Source organism: Taurulus bubalis, assembly GCF_910589615.1.
Source record: "Taurulus bubalis genome assembly, chromosome: 1".
Lineage (NCBI taxonomy): Eukaryota > Metazoa > Chordata > Actinopteri > Perciformes > Cottidae > Taurulus > Taurulus bubalis.
In genome coordinates, this window is record NC_136589.1 from 8,907,457 (window position 1) to 8,922,993 (window position 15,537).

At 44.2% G+C, this 15,537-nt stretch overlaps 1 protein-coding gene across 1 annotated transcript in view; it reads left to right on the forward strand.

Annotated features, from left to right (window-relative positions):
- dync1h1 (dynein, cytoplasmic 1, heavy chain 1) overlaps nucleotides 1-15,537 on the forward strand; it is a gene marked incomplete at its 5' end in the record, with an annotated part of 29,528 nt that overhangs the window by 11,914 nt on the left and 2,077 nt on the right. The window contains 44 exons of the mRNA XM_079231938.1: nucleotides 209-449; nucleotides 619-802; nucleotides 923-1,135; nucleotides 1,313-1,551; nucleotides 1,635-1,791; nucleotides 1,889-2,113; nucleotides 2,237-2,467; nucleotides 2,599-2,739; nucleotides 2,902-3,135; nucleotides 3,373-3,579; nucleotides 3,718-3,839; nucleotides 3,988-4,153; nucleotides 4,293-4,456; nucleotides 4,697-4,826; nucleotides 4,955-5,088; nucleotides 5,639-5,753; nucleotides 5,841-6,002; nucleotides 6,126-6,340; nucleotides 6,430-6,634; nucleotides 6,716-6,889; nucleotides 7,090-7,209; nucleotides 7,389-7,509; nucleotides 8,258-8,453; nucleotides 9,224-9,341; nucleotides 9,425-9,640; nucleotides 9,741-9,953; nucleotides 10,092-10,219; nucleotides 10,359-10,512; nucleotides 10,624-10,770; nucleotides 10,891-11,041; nucleotides 11,158-11,411; nucleotides 11,573-11,707; nucleotides 11,796-11,890; nucleotides 12,002-12,176; nucleotides 12,286-12,361; nucleotides 12,474-12,634; nucleotides 12,732-12,843; nucleotides 12,935-12,995; nucleotides 13,076-13,199; nucleotides 13,312-13,425; nucleotides 13,547-13,717; nucleotides 13,921-14,138; nucleotides 14,235-14,338; nucleotides 15,288-15,496. Coding sequence (XP_079088064.1) covers nucleotides 209-449; nucleotides 619-802; nucleotides 923-1,135; nucleotides 1,313-1,551; nucleotides 1,635-1,791; nucleotides 1,889-2,113; nucleotides 2,237-2,467; nucleotides 2,599-2,739; nucleotides 2,902-3,135; nucleotides 3,373-3,579; nucleotides 3,718-3,839; nucleotides 3,988-4,153; nucleotides 4,293-4,456; nucleotides 4,697-4,826; nucleotides 4,955-5,088; nucleotides 5,639-5,753; nucleotides 5,841-6,002; nucleotides 6,126-6,340; nucleotides 6,430-6,634; nucleotides 6,716-6,889; nucleotides 7,090-7,209; nucleotides 7,389-7,509; nucleotides 8,258-8,453; nucleotides 9,224-9,341; nucleotides 9,425-9,640; nucleotides 9,741-9,953; nucleotides 10,092-10,219; nucleotides 10,359-10,512; nucleotides 10,624-10,770; nucleotides 10,891-11,041; nucleotides 11,158-11,411; nucleotides 11,573-11,707; nucleotides 11,796-11,890; nucleotides 12,002-12,176; nucleotides 12,286-12,361; nucleotides 12,474-12,634; nucleotides 12,732-12,843; nucleotides 12,935-12,995; nucleotides 13,076-13,199; nucleotides 13,312-13,425; nucleotides 13,547-13,717; nucleotides 13,921-14,138; nucleotides 14,235-14,338; nucleotides 15,288-15,496 — 7,232 coding nt within the window. The remainder of the gene's footprint in view (nucleotides 1-208; nucleotides 450-618; nucleotides 803-922; nucleotides 1,136-1,312; nucleotides 1,552-1,634; nucleotides 1,792-1,888; nucleotides 2,114-2,236; nucleotides 2,468-2,598; nucleotides 2,740-2,901; nucleotides 3,136-3,372; nucleotides 3,580-3,717; nucleotides 3,840-3,987; nucleotides 4,154-4,292; nucleotides 4,457-4,696; nucleotides 4,827-4,954; nucleotides 5,089-5,638; nucleotides 5,754-5,840; nucleotides 6,003-6,125; nucleotides 6,341-6,429; nucleotides 6,635-6,715; nucleotides 6,890-7,089; nucleotides 7,210-7,388; nucleotides 7,510-8,257; nucleotides 8,454-9,223; nucleotides 9,342-9,424; nucleotides 9,641-9,740; nucleotides 9,954-10,091; nucleotides 10,220-10,358; nucleotides 10,513-10,623; nucleotides 10,771-10,890; nucleotides 11,042-11,157; nucleotides 11,412-11,572; nucleotides 11,708-11,795; nucleotides 11,891-12,001; nucleotides 12,177-12,285; nucleotides 12,362-12,473; nucleotides 12,635-12,731; nucleotides 12,844-12,934; nucleotides 12,996-13,075; nucleotides 13,200-13,311; nucleotides 13,426-13,546; nucleotides 13,718-13,920; nucleotides 14,139-14,234; nucleotides 14,339-15,287; nucleotides 15,497-15,537) is intronic.

The following is a 15,537-nucleotide window of genomic DNA, read 5'->3' on the forward strand; positions in this document are numbered from 1 at the left end:
ATTAGTGGAAACTCGGGTCCCATGATATGAAAGGAGTCTGTCCTTTTAAGGAGACTTTCCAGATTACATTTAGTATTATGAACACTAATTGCCAAGAAAGATTAAATAACACTTATTTCTTCATACTCAAATTGGAATGGCAAAGCAGTGCATCATTTGTAAAAAATGTCATGAGAACTGCATTGTAAATACACATGTCACCCCTCAGGTGTGCCAGTCACCACAGAGCTCCTGAACAAGCAGGTGAAGGTGAGCCCAGACATGGCCATCTTCATCACCATGAACCCTGGCTACGCTGGCCGATCCAACCTGCCTGACAATCTGAAGAAGCTGTTCCGCAGTTTGGCCATGACCAAGCCCGACCGCCAGCTCATCGCACAGGTCATGCTCTACTCTCAAGGTTTCCGCACTGCTGAGATCCTCGCCAAGAAGATTGTGCCCTTCTTCAAGTATGTACTAAATAAACATAGATTGAGATCATTTGACAGGTCTTCCCTTTCTAAATTCATCCCATGATTTCTATTTGCATCTTATTTGCTTTTAGGTTTTTATTGTGAAGCACTTTGTAACTTTGTTTTAAAAGGTGCTGTATAAATAAAGTTGTTATTATTATTTCAGGTTGTGTGATGAGCAGCTGTCATCCCAGAGTCACTACGATTTTGGCCTCCGAGCTCTCAAGAGTGTGCTGATCAGTGCTGGAAATGTCAAGCGTGAGCGCATCCAGAAGATCAAAAGGGAGAAGCTAGAGCGTGGAGAGGTGGTTGATGAGAATGACATCGCTGAGAACCTTCCCGAACAGGAGGTATAGATATTGCACATTGTGGGACTTTTTTTGACGTTTCTGTTTTGTCAATTTGGTAAATTTGTTTTTATCGTTCAGCTAGAAAGTTGAGAGGCTAAAACGTTTGTCTTGTTACTGTAGATCCTGATCCAGAGTGTGTGCGAGACCATGGTTCCTAAGCTGGTGGCGGAAGACATCCCTCTTCTGTTCAGCCTGCTGTCAGATGTCTTCCCTGGAGTCCAGTACATGCGTGGAGAGATGACTGCTCTCAGGGAGGAGCTGAAGAAAGTCTGCGCGGAGATGTACCTCACCTATGGAGATGGTGACGATGTGGGCAGCATGTGGGTGGAGAAGGTATGTAGTTCAATTTAGTCAACATATATCTTCTTAAATGTGCTCATAAATAATAAGTTATACAGCCCTACCATCTCTGAGAGACAGAAGCCCCCAACAGGGATAGGGCCAAGGTGCTTGCATAGTAAGGAGTTACTAAATTTTTTTCTGAAACTTGTTTTATTCATCCTCTTCCAGGTGCTCCAATTGTTCCAGATCACACAAATCAACCATGGTTTGATGATGGTGGGACCCTCCGGTAGTGGGAAGTCCATGGCATGGAGGGTGCTGCTCAAGGCTCTGGAGAGGCTGGAGGGAGTTGAGGGCGTAGCCCACATCATTGACCCCAAGGCCATCAGCAAGGACCACCTGTATGGAACCCTGGACCCCAACACCCGTGAATGGACCGATGGCCTGTTCACACATATCCTCAGAAAGTGAGTTCTGTAACACATTTCATTGTAAAAGGGTAGAAATCAACTCTGATCATCTTGGTAAATATTTTCCCCTTCAATTTCAGAATCATTGACAATGTTCGAGGTGAACTGCAAAAGCGTCAGTGGATCATCTTCGATGGTGATGTTGACCCTGAGTGGGTTGAAAATCTCAACTCCGTACTGGATGACAACAAGCTGCTCACCCTCCCCAATGGCGAGCGTCTCAGCTTACCACCAAATGTCAGAGCACAGATCTTCAAACTGTTTCTGTTTTTATTATAGTCTAAACTGGTGCAAGCATTCCGTATTGACCAGCAATTTTTCTCTCTCTCTCCAGGTGCGTGTAATGTTTGAAGTACAGAACCTGAAGTATGCCACCCTGGCCACTGTGTCTCGCTGTGGTATGGTCTGGTTCAGTGAAGATGTCCTTAGCACCGACATGATCTTCAACCGCTTCCTGGCTCGCATTCGCAGCATCCCATTGGACGAGGGAGAGGATGAAGCTCATCGCCAAAGGAAGGGCACAGAAGACGAGGAGGAGACTGCATCACCAATGTTGCAGGTAAAAAAATAAAAAAATAAAATGACCCTTTTGAAAAAAAAATTCAAATGGCAGCATTCATTCAAGAATAATATTGGATGACTTTTCTTATTTACTGATGTAATGTTGCATGTTCTACACTAGATTCAGCGTGATGCTGCAGCTGTCCTGCAGCCTTACTTCACCTCTACAGGCCTGGTGATCAAGGCCTTAGAGCATGCCTCCAAGATGGAGCACATCATGGACTTCACTCGCCTGCGCTGCATGGGTTCTCTGTTCTCAATGCTGCACCAGGCCTGCCGTAATGTGGCGCTCTACAATAACAATCATCCTGACTTCCCCATGCCCATTGAACAGTTGGAGAGATACATGCAGGTAATTCTGCTTTCTGCTCTGCATATAACTGAAAGAAGCATACATGTCTTGTTGTTATATCAACATAAGCACTGCAAAAGCATAAACATTTTCTTCAAGCTGATACATTTTGTTGCATTATCTCTATCCAGAGGTATTTGATCTACGCCGTGCTGTGGTCCTTTTCTGGTGACGGACGATTGAAGATGAGGGCTGAGCTTGGAGAATATATCCGTCGAATCACCACTGTACCACTCCCCTCTGCTCCCAATGTCCCCATCATTGACTATGAGGTACAGCCTCTTTCTGTTCATACAGATATCGGTTCTTCTCTTGAGTAAATGTCAAAGAAAATGTTTGATTCTTTGTCCTGCAAGTCACTGAAAGCAAACCAAAACTACAGCAGTCTTGTAATTTTCGAACAACCATTGCATTGGATTCTTTGTATTGTGCAGGTGTGTATCTCTGGTGAATGGCAGTCCTGGCAGGGCAAGGTGCCCCAGATTGAGGTGGAGACTCACAAAGTGGCATCCCCTGATGTCGTGGTTCCCACACTGGACACTGTTCGCCACGAGGCTCTGCTTTACACATGGCTAGCAGAGCACAAACCCCTGGTACTGTGTGGACCTCCCGGCTCTGGAAAGACTATGACCTTGTTCAGCGCACTCAGAGCCTTGCCTGATATGGAGGTGAGAGACTGGATAAATATGAATTATAGATCTTTAAAAATCTGTTGCACCTGAGCTTGTTACTGATGAAACTTATGAAATCCGTTAAAATGATGATGCGACGTAATCCTTTTACATCGCTGTTCATTTTACCAGAAAGCTCTTACATACCCTTTAAAATAATATTAGTTATGTATATTGGAGTGTAAAATTAGGATAATATTTTGTAATTTCCAAATATTCCTCCTTCTCTGCCAGGTTGTGGGTCTGAACTTCTCCAGTGCCACCACCCCAGAGCTGCTGCTGAAGACCTTTGATCATTACTGCGAGTACCGTCGTACCCCCAACGGTGTGGTCCTCTCCCCGGTCCAGCTGGGCAAGTGGCTGGTGTTGTTCTGTGATGAGATCAATCTTCCAGACATGGACAAGTACGGCACTCAGAGAGTCATCTCTTTCATCAGACAGGTATGATTAATTGTTTACGAACTGCTATTTTATTTCCCCTTGTTGCATTTTGCAGGTTTACAAACTGAAATCGTTAAAATAAAATTTGGTATCCCTTCGTGTATGTTAAAGGCTGCCCTGTGGTGTTTTTCTTTGCAGATGGTGGAACATGGAGGTTTCTACCGCACCTCAGACCAGACTTGGGTTAAATTGGAGAGGATCCAGTTTGTTGGAGCCTGTAATCCTCCCACTGACCCTGGCAGAAAGCCTCTCACACACAGGTGCGGTAACCAGAATGATTGGAACAATAATATAGTTGATACCATGATTAACATGATTTCATTATTAATGAAATAAGAATGATTCTTATAAAAAAGTAACATTGCATATGAAAAGCTCTAACACGGTGGTCATGTGTGCCGTATCTAGGTTCCTGCGTCATGTTCCTGTGGTGTACGTGGACTATCCAGGCCCAGCCTCTCTAACCCAGATTTATGGCACCTTCAACCGTGCAATGCTGCGCCTCATCCCCTCTTTGCGTACCTATGCTGAGCCTCTTACTGCTGCTATGGTTGAATTCTATACCATGTCTCAGGTAAAGGAGATCACTAAATGAATACAATACATACTTATAGTGCCATAAGTAAACTGGTGGTCAAACAAAAGATAAGACATACTTTACCGATCACATTTCAGTCCTTTCATGTCTTTATTCTATCATTTTTTTCTCTCAGGAGCGGTTCACTCAGGACACCCAACCTCACTACATTTACTCTCCCAGAGAGATGACCCGCTGGGTGAGGGGTATCTTCGAGGCCCTGAGGCCACTTGAGACTTTGCCTGTGGAGGGGCTCATCCGCATCTGGGCCCATGAAGCTCTCCGTCTCTTCCAGGACAGGTGAGTGCAAGTTTCTGAGAGGTTGAAGAATAGGAAATTCTTATCTATTCTGATAGTGTTTGAAGCGAATCACAGTACATTTGTTAGATGTGAACAGTATAGTGTATAGAGTATATTTGTATGGGCATGTCTTGATGGTCTGATTAATCTGATAAACTGCCACCTAAGAAATGCACAGGTATTTAAATCGTGATCATTTGCTAATTTTGAAGATAATCATAATCTTAAACCTTTTTCCAGACTTGTCGATGATGAAGAAAGAAGGTGGACAGACGAAAACATCAATATGGTTGCTCTCAAACACTTCCCCAACATTGATAAGGAGAAGGCTCTCAACCGGCCTATCCTCTACAGCAACTGGCTCTCCAAGGTAAACCAGAAACGGGTTGACTAGGCTGTGATATTCCTGCTTTGATAATGATGCTGACATTTTGAGAACTGACCTCCATGTCTTAACTCGGTTCAAATGGAAATCTAACTGCTTGTTTGTGGATGCAGGACTACATCCCAGTGGAGCAGGAGGAGCTGAGGGACTATGTGAAGGCCCGTCTGAAGGTGTTCTATGAAGAGGAGCTTGATGTCCCTCTGGTGCTCTTCAATGAGGTGCTGGACCACGTCCTCAGAATTGACCGGTAAGTAAAAGCCTCTAAAGTGATTGGCTTCTCATCTGGTGTTGGTCTAGAAATATACCAGTCTGAAATAATTATGTTGGTGATCAACAAATATTCTACATACCGTGACCTCACGGCAAACGTTACGTTGCGTCATCTAAACAAACCATGTACCTATCGGCTGTGCAATCGATATCAGACTGGCGACGTAACCACTACGGGAAACAATGTAGCCAAAACCAAGTAGGATACTATCCGCTCCCTGGCGATCTCTGTCCAGCCAGCTGCCATCCTTTTTAGGTTGTTCTAGCGAAATGAGGAGGTATCGCATCAATAACTCCTCATTTCATCTTCATGAATCAGTGACAGAAATGAATAGAAACAGGGCATCCAACAAAAGGTCATCGCTACCAGTTAGGATGCGGTGTCATGGAAGTAATGGGCAAAAATAGATAGTTCAAAGCCATGTGTTTTTCTTTTTGTTTTTTTTAGAAGGCATTTTTGACATCATTTTTGGCCAGTTTTAACAGCCCTATTTGAGTTAATTTTAATATTGTATTTCCTCCTCCAGAATCTTCCGTCAGCCTCAGGGCCATCTCCTGTTGATCGGTGTGAGTGGAGCAGGAAAGACGACTCTGTCTCGCTTCGTAGCCTGGATGAATGGACTTAGTGTATACCAGATCAAGGTTGGTACAACACATACAGTTGTAGTGATATGGCTCCAAATATCTTCATGTCTGTATTTAATTTGATTTCTGCATGTGTGTTTTCAGGTACACAGGAAATATACTGGAGAGGACTTTGATGAGGACCTGCGTACAGTGCTGCGTCGATCAGGTTGCAAGAACGAGAAGATTGCCTTCATCATGGATGAGTCCAATGTGTTGGATTCTGGTTTCCTTGAGAGAATGAACACACTGCTGGCCAACGGAGAGGTACGTTTGCCACTTGCTACCATCATGATTGATGACAACACTATCTTTAGATTTCTAAGATAAAATATTGATTTGGGTTGTGCACACCTAATTTTCTATGTTAACATTGCTTGATCTTTTTAGGTTCCTGGGCTGTTCGAGGGAGATGAGTATGCCACCTTGATGACTCAATGTAAGGAGGGAGCCCAGAAAGAAGGCCTGATGCTCGACACACACGAGGAGCTGTATAAATGGTTCACTAGCCAGGTTATCAGGAACCTCCATGTTGTTTTCACCATGAACCCTTCATCAGAGGGCCTGAAGGACAGAGCTGCCACATCTCCTGCCCTCTTCAACAGGTACAGAGACACTTGTTGAACACCAACCATAATTTAATAAATATCACCATTACAATGTTAAAATTACTCAAAACTTTACTTTGACTTAGGTGTGTGCTGAACTGGTTTGGAGACTGGTCCACAGAGGCCCTTTATCAGGTCGGTAAGGAGTTCACCAGCAAGATGGATCTGGAGAAACCAAACTACAAAGTGCCAGACTACATGCCTGTCGTCTATGACAAAATGCCCCAGCCACCATCTCACCGCGAGGCTATTGTCAATGGCTGTGTGTTTGTACACCAGACCCTTCACCAGGTAGGAATGTTTACAAGTTTGCGCTTGTGGTAAATGAGGTGATTGCGTGGTATACTTCATCTGTTGTTTTTGTGTACACAGGCTAACAACCGTCTGGCTAAGCGAGGTGGTCACACAATGGCCATCACCCCACGCCACTACCTGGACTTCATCAACCAGTATGCCAACCTGTTCAACGAGAAACGCAGCGAGTTGGAGGAGCAGCAGATGCACCTCAACGTTGGTCTCCGCAAAATCAAAGAGACTGTAGATCAGGTAAAGTAACTCTGAATTTTAATCAATTGTATGTGCCCATTTTTGCCAACTAATTCTCAAAACCTGAAAAGACTGGTGTGATATATCCTGCAATTTCCCTACTGCGGTACTAATAAATTATTATCTTATCTTATATTTGTCTGCTTGTCAACTGCTGCTCTTGTTTGACTCCCCGCTTGTACGTGTGCCTTCTCATCAAGGTGGAGGAGCTTCGTCGTGACCTGAGAATCAAGAGCCAAGAGTTGGAGGCAAAGAACGCTGCTGCCAATGACAAGCTAAAGAAGATGGTCAAAGATCAGCAGGAGGCGGAAAAGAAAAAGGTACACAGAAAGGAATTTAGCTCCCTAGATCACTTAAAGAAAAGAAAATCACAATATAGCCTTTTGAGACAAACTTAACCCCATGGTAATGTTGTTTTAAAACTTGTTGTCCAGTGGATCATGTAGCCTTGTTCATTTAGTTTGAATCAGACTAAACTATTTCGTTATTGTGATTCCAGGTGATGAGCCAGGAGATCCAGGAATCTGTGTACAAGCAGCAGGAGGTGATCAAGGACAAACAACTGAGCGTCAAAGAGGACTTGGACCAAGTGGAGCCTGCTGTTATTGAGGCTCAGAATGGTACAGTGGTATATTTACTCACGGCTGTCTTTATTGTGCGTTTGATTTGTTGTCACAGAACAAGTACAACAGTCGCGTGCTGCAAAGATGGATTATCATACTGTTTACATAACAGTAGAACTATATAAATGCTCTACAATATGTGCTATACTACTGTTTTACGTAGCTTTGCCCTGGTTCCCTCCACAAAAAGCCAGTGGGATCTTTCTATTGGATTATTGCGAAAGATAAGTTCTGGCAAACCAAAGATATTTTCCCATTTTGTTCAGCAAGATAACTTGTATGATTTTTGAAGCGTAAATGCGACCGCCAGATTTGAAAGGTTAAAGTTAGGTTAAAAACGAACTACACCACAGTCACAAGACTTCACGTTATCACCACTAAGCTGAAGGCAGACTAGTCCTCCGCGTGATGTTTAATATTCCTTAGTCATTTGTTAGTAACGCCGTTTTTTTAAAGCTTCAATATTCCACTTTAAACCATAACACAAAACGTTAAAATCTCTTAAGCTTGTGTTAACTACAGACCTTATTTCAGGCATCTAACCAACAAACCATTCAAATAATCCATTGACTTGGAACTGGAAGTGCAAACCTGCAAACATATTTCCAGGTTTTTGGACTCTTCCTGTAGCACTGAAATACAATGTTATGAAATACTCACTTATTTGATCTTTACCTGCATCCTCCCTTCATCACTACCCCTTCCTTGTCATAATCCACAATCCTTGTTCACCTGATGTCGATAGCTGTTAAGTCCATTAAGAAGCAGCACCTGGTGGAGGTGCGTTCCATGGCCAATCCACCCGCGGCTGTGAAGATGGCCCTCGAGTCCATCTGCCTGCTCCTTGGAGAGATCACGACTGACTGGAAGCAGATCCGGTCCATCATCATGAGAGAAAACTTCATCCCCACTATTATTAACTTCGAAGCTGACGAGATCAGGTGAAATAATGAATGTATTATGCAATTGTTCACTAAAGCTCTCTCCCTCTCTCTCTCTCTCTCTCTCTCTCTCTCTCCCTCTGCTTCACTCTTACTTTTCAACCTCTGAGTCTGTTTCTTTTGCCTTCTATGCTCCCCCTTTCCCTCTTCTCTTTACTACTTATTTCTTTCAAAACATTCCTCTTTCCACCTAACTAGCGGTGAGTTCTATTAAGCGCCATCACCTAGTAGAAGTGCGGGCTATGACCAATCCTCCAGCTGCAGTCAAGCTGGCCCTGGAGTCTATCTGCCTTTTGCTGGGCGAGGAAACCAATGACTGGAAAAAAATAAGACAAGTTATTATCAGGGACAATTTCATCAGCAGCATAGTCAACTTTTCCTCTCAGGAAATGAGGTACCGGTGTCAGAACGTCTGTCTAGTCTTAAATGGATGCACAAATTATTTAAATCAGTATATTAATCAAGTGGCACCTGTGATCAGAATTTGATTTTAGGTTTCTTAGTGGTTGATGAATCAGAAAATGAGCAGATAGTTAAAACGACCGCTATCCTTGTTTCAATGGTTGGTCAATGTCATGATTTTGCACTTCTCACAGTGAAGATAATATAAATTGCACCCCTTCTCCCCCCCAACCAAAACTTAGATGATTCTGTGCAATATTTAATTTCCTATGATTCATGATCATCGTTCCACACTTTCACATTGAATTATTTGACTGTGTGAAGTGCTGCTATCTTCTAACTTCTCGGACCGTTTACGTTTTATCTAGTGACTCTATCCGTGAGAAGATGAAGAAGAACTACATGTCCAACCCAAGCTACAACTATGACCAAGTCAACAGGGCATCTCTGGCCTGTGGACCTATGGTGAAATGGGCAATTGCTCAGGTAAGGAAAATGAAATGAATACAAATAAAACATTTTAAAAAGAGTACTCTTTTAATGTATACCACATTCTGCCACTCCCGTAGCTTAATTATGCCGACGTGCTGAAGCGTGTGGAGCCTCTGCGTAACGAACTGCAGAAGCTTGAGGATGACGCCACCGACAACCAGACAAGGGCAGAAGAGGTAGAGCAGATGATCAGAGACCTGGAAGCTAGCATCGCTCGCTACAAGGAGGAGTATGCCGTCCTTATCTCAGAGGCCCAGGCCATCAAGGCTGACCTAGCTGCTGTCGAGGCCAAGGTAACTGGTCACCAAACCCTCTCTCCCTTTTATCCAGTTTAAACCGTCGTATGTGAAGTATCTTGCAGCATTTTTCTGAAATCGTGCTCTCTCCTCGCAGGTGAATCGCAGCACAGCCCTGCTGAAGAGTCTGTCAGCTGAAAGGGACCGCTGGGAGAAGACCAGTGAAACCTTCAAGAACCAGATGTCCACCATCGCTGGAGACTGTCTGCTCTCTGCGGCTTTCATTTCCTATGCCGGCTACTTTGAACAACAGATGAGGCAGAACCTGTTCACTACTTGGTCTCACCACCTGCAGCAGGCCAACATTCAGGTAGTTAACACTCTGATACACATGGCCATTTTTGATCATCACACCTAAAAATCCTAGCCTCACTCCCATTACGAATATGTACAGTATGTGTGAACTTAAAGACATTAAATGTCTCCCCTCTCCCCCCCGCCCACCCAGTTCCGTACTGATATTGCCAGAACTGAGTACCTATCCAACGCTGACGAGAGGCTCCGCTGGCAAGCAAACTCCCTCCCAGCTGATGACCTCTGCACTGAGAACGCCATCATGCTCAAGCGGTTCAACAGGTCAGTGTCTTTCTCTTCTTCTGGCAGTGTTTTTAGGTTGTATTACTGTGTCGAATACTAAGCACCCCTTAACATTAATTAGCCTTGATGTGATTTCACTTCCAGCATTGATATATTCGATACCATTCCCTTTTTCTAGGTACCCGCTAATCATCGATCCATCAGGCCAAGCAACAGAGTTCATAATGAACGAGTACAAAGACCGCAAAATCACCAGAACCAGTTTCCTGGATGATGCTTTCAGAAAGAACCTGGAGAGCGCCCTGCGTTTCGGAAACCCACTGTTGGTCCAGGTATGAACGGTTACTTCACAGTGCCAACATTTAGTTGTCACTGTCCAAGGCCTACGTATTCATCAAGGATTTGTTAATTAATTAGTCATTTAAACTGTTTTGCTCTTTAAGGATGTAGAAAGTTACGACCCTATCCTAAACCCAGTGCTGAACAGAGAGGTGCGTAGGACTGGAGGACGTGTCCTCATCACTCTGGGAGACCAGGACATCGATCTGTCGCCTTCCTTTGTCATCTTCCTTTCCACACGAGACCCAACGGTGTGTAGATTCACCCATTACCTACATCGATCATGAAGAAAACATGCTTTGTGAAATGGAGCATTTGATTCTACAAGGAAGTAAATATTTTTTGTTGTATGGCGTTTCTTGTGTGTGCAGGTCGAGTTCCCACCAGACTTGTGTTCTCGTGTCACATTTGTCAACTTCACTGTGACACGCAGCAGTCTTCAGAGTCAGTGTCTCAACGAGGTCCTAAAGGCTGAGAGGCCTGATGTGGATGAGAAACGCTCCGACCTCCTCAAACTACAGGGTGAGACAGAAAATGTCAGGGCACAGCTGGGGATGATGTGCACTGATGGGGATGCAAGATGAAGAGTTTAGTGAAATGATAAAGCCAATCAACAACGGTCCTTCTGTCTCTTGTAGGAGAGTTTCAAGTGCGTCTGCGTCAGCTGGAAAAATCCCTGCTGCAGGCCCTCAATGAGGTTAAAGGACGCATCCTTGATGATGACACCATCATCACCACGCTGGAGAACTTGAAGAAGGAGGCAGCTGAGGTGACCAGGAAGGTGGAGGAAACGGATATCGTCATGGCAGAAGTGGAGGCAGTGTCGCAGCAATACCTGTCTCTGTCCTCTGCCTGCAGCAGCATCTACTTCACCATGGAGTCTCTCAACCAGGTCTGGACACATTTTACTTGCTCTTTCACCCACTCCTTTTTTGTTTAGTTTTTTTGCGTGTTTAGATATTTTATGCATGCACACTAAGCTATGCTGCCTAATACTTGTATACTAGCCAAACAACCTTTTATTAAACCAATCTTTTTTGTATCTTGCTCCAGATGCACTTCTTGTATCAGTACTCTCTTCACTTTTTCCTGGATACCTACCACACAGTGCTGTATGAGAATTCCAACCTCAAGAATATCAGTGATCATTCACAGAGACTCGATGTCATCACTAAGGACCTCTTCCAGGTTTGAACCACGCATTTTGAAAACAAGACTCCTTTTCTTTCGTAGTATGATTGTTATAGACATAATGTGTCCTTTTTGTTTTATTTAGGTGGTGTTCAACAGAACAGCCAGAGGTATGCTGCACCATGACCACATCACTTTTGCTATGCTGCTGGCTAAGATTAGCATTAAAGGCATTACCAGGTAAGATGCACTCTATTACTCACGTACAACCAGTGGCAGAATTGCATTAAAACAAGGTTTCTCAGTAATAGACAACATAAATCTTAATGATTTCTATCTATCTCTTTCCAGTGAGCCCACATATGATGTTGAGTTCCAGCACTTCCTTCGTGGTAAGGAGATTGTTTTGACTGGCATGTCGCTGCCCAAAGTGAAGGGTCTCACCACTGAACAGAGTGAGGACATGGTTCGTCTCAGCCGCCTGCCGGCATTCAGCGACTTGGTGGAAAAGGTTCAGGCTGATGAGGTGAGTAATTAAACAGTAGCTCTTTAACAAGCATATCTCTAAAATACTTTTCTACTTTCTTTTCGATGCATACTGCCTCAGTGATCATCGCTTTCTTTTGTCACTTCAGCAATTCTTCATGTGGCTTGAGAGCAACACTCCAGATCTGTCTGTTCCTTATCTGTGGTCAGAGGAGAAGCAGTCCAGTGAGTATATGACTTTGTCATATGATGCATGACATTAATGTCAAGCAGATATTGATTTGATTATTTATTAAATATATATTCTGCTCCTTCCTCTACACCTATGCCTGTTCAGCTCCCATTGGCCAGGCAGTGCACCAGCTGTTGCTGATTCAGACCTTCCGCCCCGACCGTCTGCTGGCTATGTCGCACATCTTTGTCTCAAAGGTCCTGGGAGAGACCTTCATGAACATCATCGAACAGCCGCTTGACCTGGCTAGTGTCGTGGATAGCGAGGTAGTACCAAATATCTCTTTAATAGTTTTCTCTCCAGAGGCATTTGTCACTCACTGTTAGTGTTCTGTGGCTGACTTTCCATCTCTTGTGTCTGTAGGTGAAGCCCAGCACTCCAGTGCTGATGTGTTCTGTCCCAGGTTATGATGCCAGCGGCCTAGTGAGAGATCTGGCTGCTGAGGAGAACAAACAGATCACCTCTATCTCGATTGGTAAGGAAGGAATAAGTGTTGACACAAAGATCCTGAAGTCAAACGTTAAGTTAGGATATTGTTGGTAAATGTCTTCTTACACTGTCCACAGGTTCGGCAGAGGGCTTCAACAAGGCAGACCGAGACATCAACACTGCTGTCAAGTCTGGCAGGTGGGTAATGTGTATTTTCAAAGTGTGTACACTTTGAAACGTTTTGTTGTCTTGGTATCCTGACTTTTTTCGTCCTGCAGGTGGGTGATGTTGGAGAATGTCCACTTGGCCCCCGGATGGCTGATGCAGCTGGAAAAGAAGCTCCACTCCATGCAGCCTCATACCAGCTTCAGGCTTTTCCTGACAATGGAGATCAACCCCAAGGTAAACCACATCACTCATAAAAAGTTTCATAATCTTTATAATGAAGCAGTGAGTAAATTATCATCCTTTTGTCTTTCACCCCTAAAAACTTGTTACTGTGATTTCTCGCCAGGTTCCAGTGAATCTGCTTCGTGCCGGTCGTATCTTTGTGTTTGAGCCTCCTCCTGGTGTCAAGGCCAACATGCTCAGAACCTTCAGCAGCATCCCTGTGGCTCGCATGTGCAAGGTCACTTAATCCAGACCTACTAATGCATAAACTGACACTTTTCCATCAAAAGCTTAATCATTACCGCCAACGCTGTCTGCACCCGTACTTACATACACTCCTCCCCCCCATGTTTCTCCAGGCTCCCAATGAGCGAGCTCGTCTCTACTTTCTGCTGGCTTGGTTCCATGCAGTCATCCAGGAACGTCTGCGCTATGCACCACTGGGCTGGTCCAAGAAATATGAGTTTGGAGAGTCTGACCTCCGCTCTGCCTGTGACACCATTGACACCTGGCTGGACGACACTGCTAAGGTGGGAGATCGTTTGATAAATCATATACAGTGCTTTTAAATGTGTTGGCATAAGAATAATTTGTTGCCAATACAAACTTCTATCAAAAACCATAAATTCATACAGTTTAAACTGTAAACCTGTTAAATAGAAAATACTTAAATAATTTATCTCTGTGTTAAAGATATCACAACCTTGTCACACTTTGCCTCTCACACACACAGGGTCGTCAAAACATTGCACCAGACAAGATCCCCTGGGCGGCTCTGAAAACCCTGATGGCCCAATCCATCTACGGTGGCCGCATTGACAATGAGTTTGACCAGCGTCTGCTCAACACCTTCATGGATCGCATCTTCACCAAGCTAAGCTTTGACAGTGAATTCAAGCTGGCGCTCAAGGTTGACGGGCACAATGACATCAAAATGCCCGACGGCATTCGGTCAGTAGTGGCTTTTTTAATATCACTTTGGTTCATTGATATCAAAAGGATGTGTTCTTGATAACCTTAACCTGTTAAAATATTTGTCTGTCACAGGCGTGAGGAGTTCATGCACTGGGTAGAGATGCTTCCCGACACCCAGACTCCGGCTTGGCTTGGTTTGCCTAGCAATGCGGAGAAAGTGTTGCTCACCACTCAGGGTACGCCACAGCCGGTCATTTTTGTCATCTGAACTCTGTTTTCTGTCACAGTAACAGGACCACGACATATCCTGGTTCTTCTTGCTCAATCAATTCATTCATATTCCATGTTTTCACAGGGCAGATTATTAATTGTCTCTCTCTATTCTAGTGTTTTTAGTGTGGTGGCAAAGAATATGTTACGGGTCCTGTCTCTACTAATTCCTCATCTTCTTATGGGTCCACTTCACCAGTTAGTTTTCTATGGTATCACAAGTAGCCCCTTGCATCAGTATTGTAGATCATAGTCATACAGTTTAGCTGTGTAGTTATAGCCTAGCTGTGATCATAGCCATCGTACTTTAAAAAGTGCTCTGCCCAAAGGAAATGGTGTGCGTGTCCTCACCCTCCAGCAGCTGTATTTCATAGCCATCATGTCGCTTTGCTGAAATATTATCCTCACCCACCTTTGGATTACGATTCAAAGCAACCCCACTCCTCCCCATCCCCTCAATCATACCCTGCCTACCTGCTTTGTTTGATTTGACTTCCACAATGCCAGCTGCCAAATAATCCACCCCTTAGACCACCTCCCACACTTCCCCATCGTTCCTCAACCTCATTCCTACCTCTTAGATTCTCTTGATTATTTTTCATTTATTTTACAGATCCAGTCAGTCAAGAATGTGGTTAATTTAACCATTTGGGAACGGTGTTGAATGTTACATTTTATGGAAATATTGCCTGAAGCCTTGTGTTTTTTGTCCTACCCAGTATAGTCTTTATATGTTTGTCCGTCTGGCACAACTCTTTATTTTAATATAACTAATCTTTCATTAACACACTTTCAAGGTAAGCAGTTGGTGTTTTTGTTCCACTATTAATTTCTTCTCCCCCTACCTCCCCCACCATGGCCTTGTCTTCAACCTCCCCCCACTCACTCGCTCCCTCCCTCCGCCCGGTTGCTCAGGCACTGACATGATGGGTAAGATGCTGAAAATGCAGATGTTGGAGGATGAGGATGACCTTGCCTACGATACGGAGATAAAGGAGCGCACTTCGTCCACATCTGATGCCCAGCCAGCCTGGATGAGGATCCTCCACACCACGGCCTGCAACTGGCTGCAGCTCATACCCCAAACAGTCAATCCACTCAAACGCACAGTGGAGAACATCAAGGTAATGGCAGAAAAATTAGGAAAGGTTGTTGGCAAGCAGAC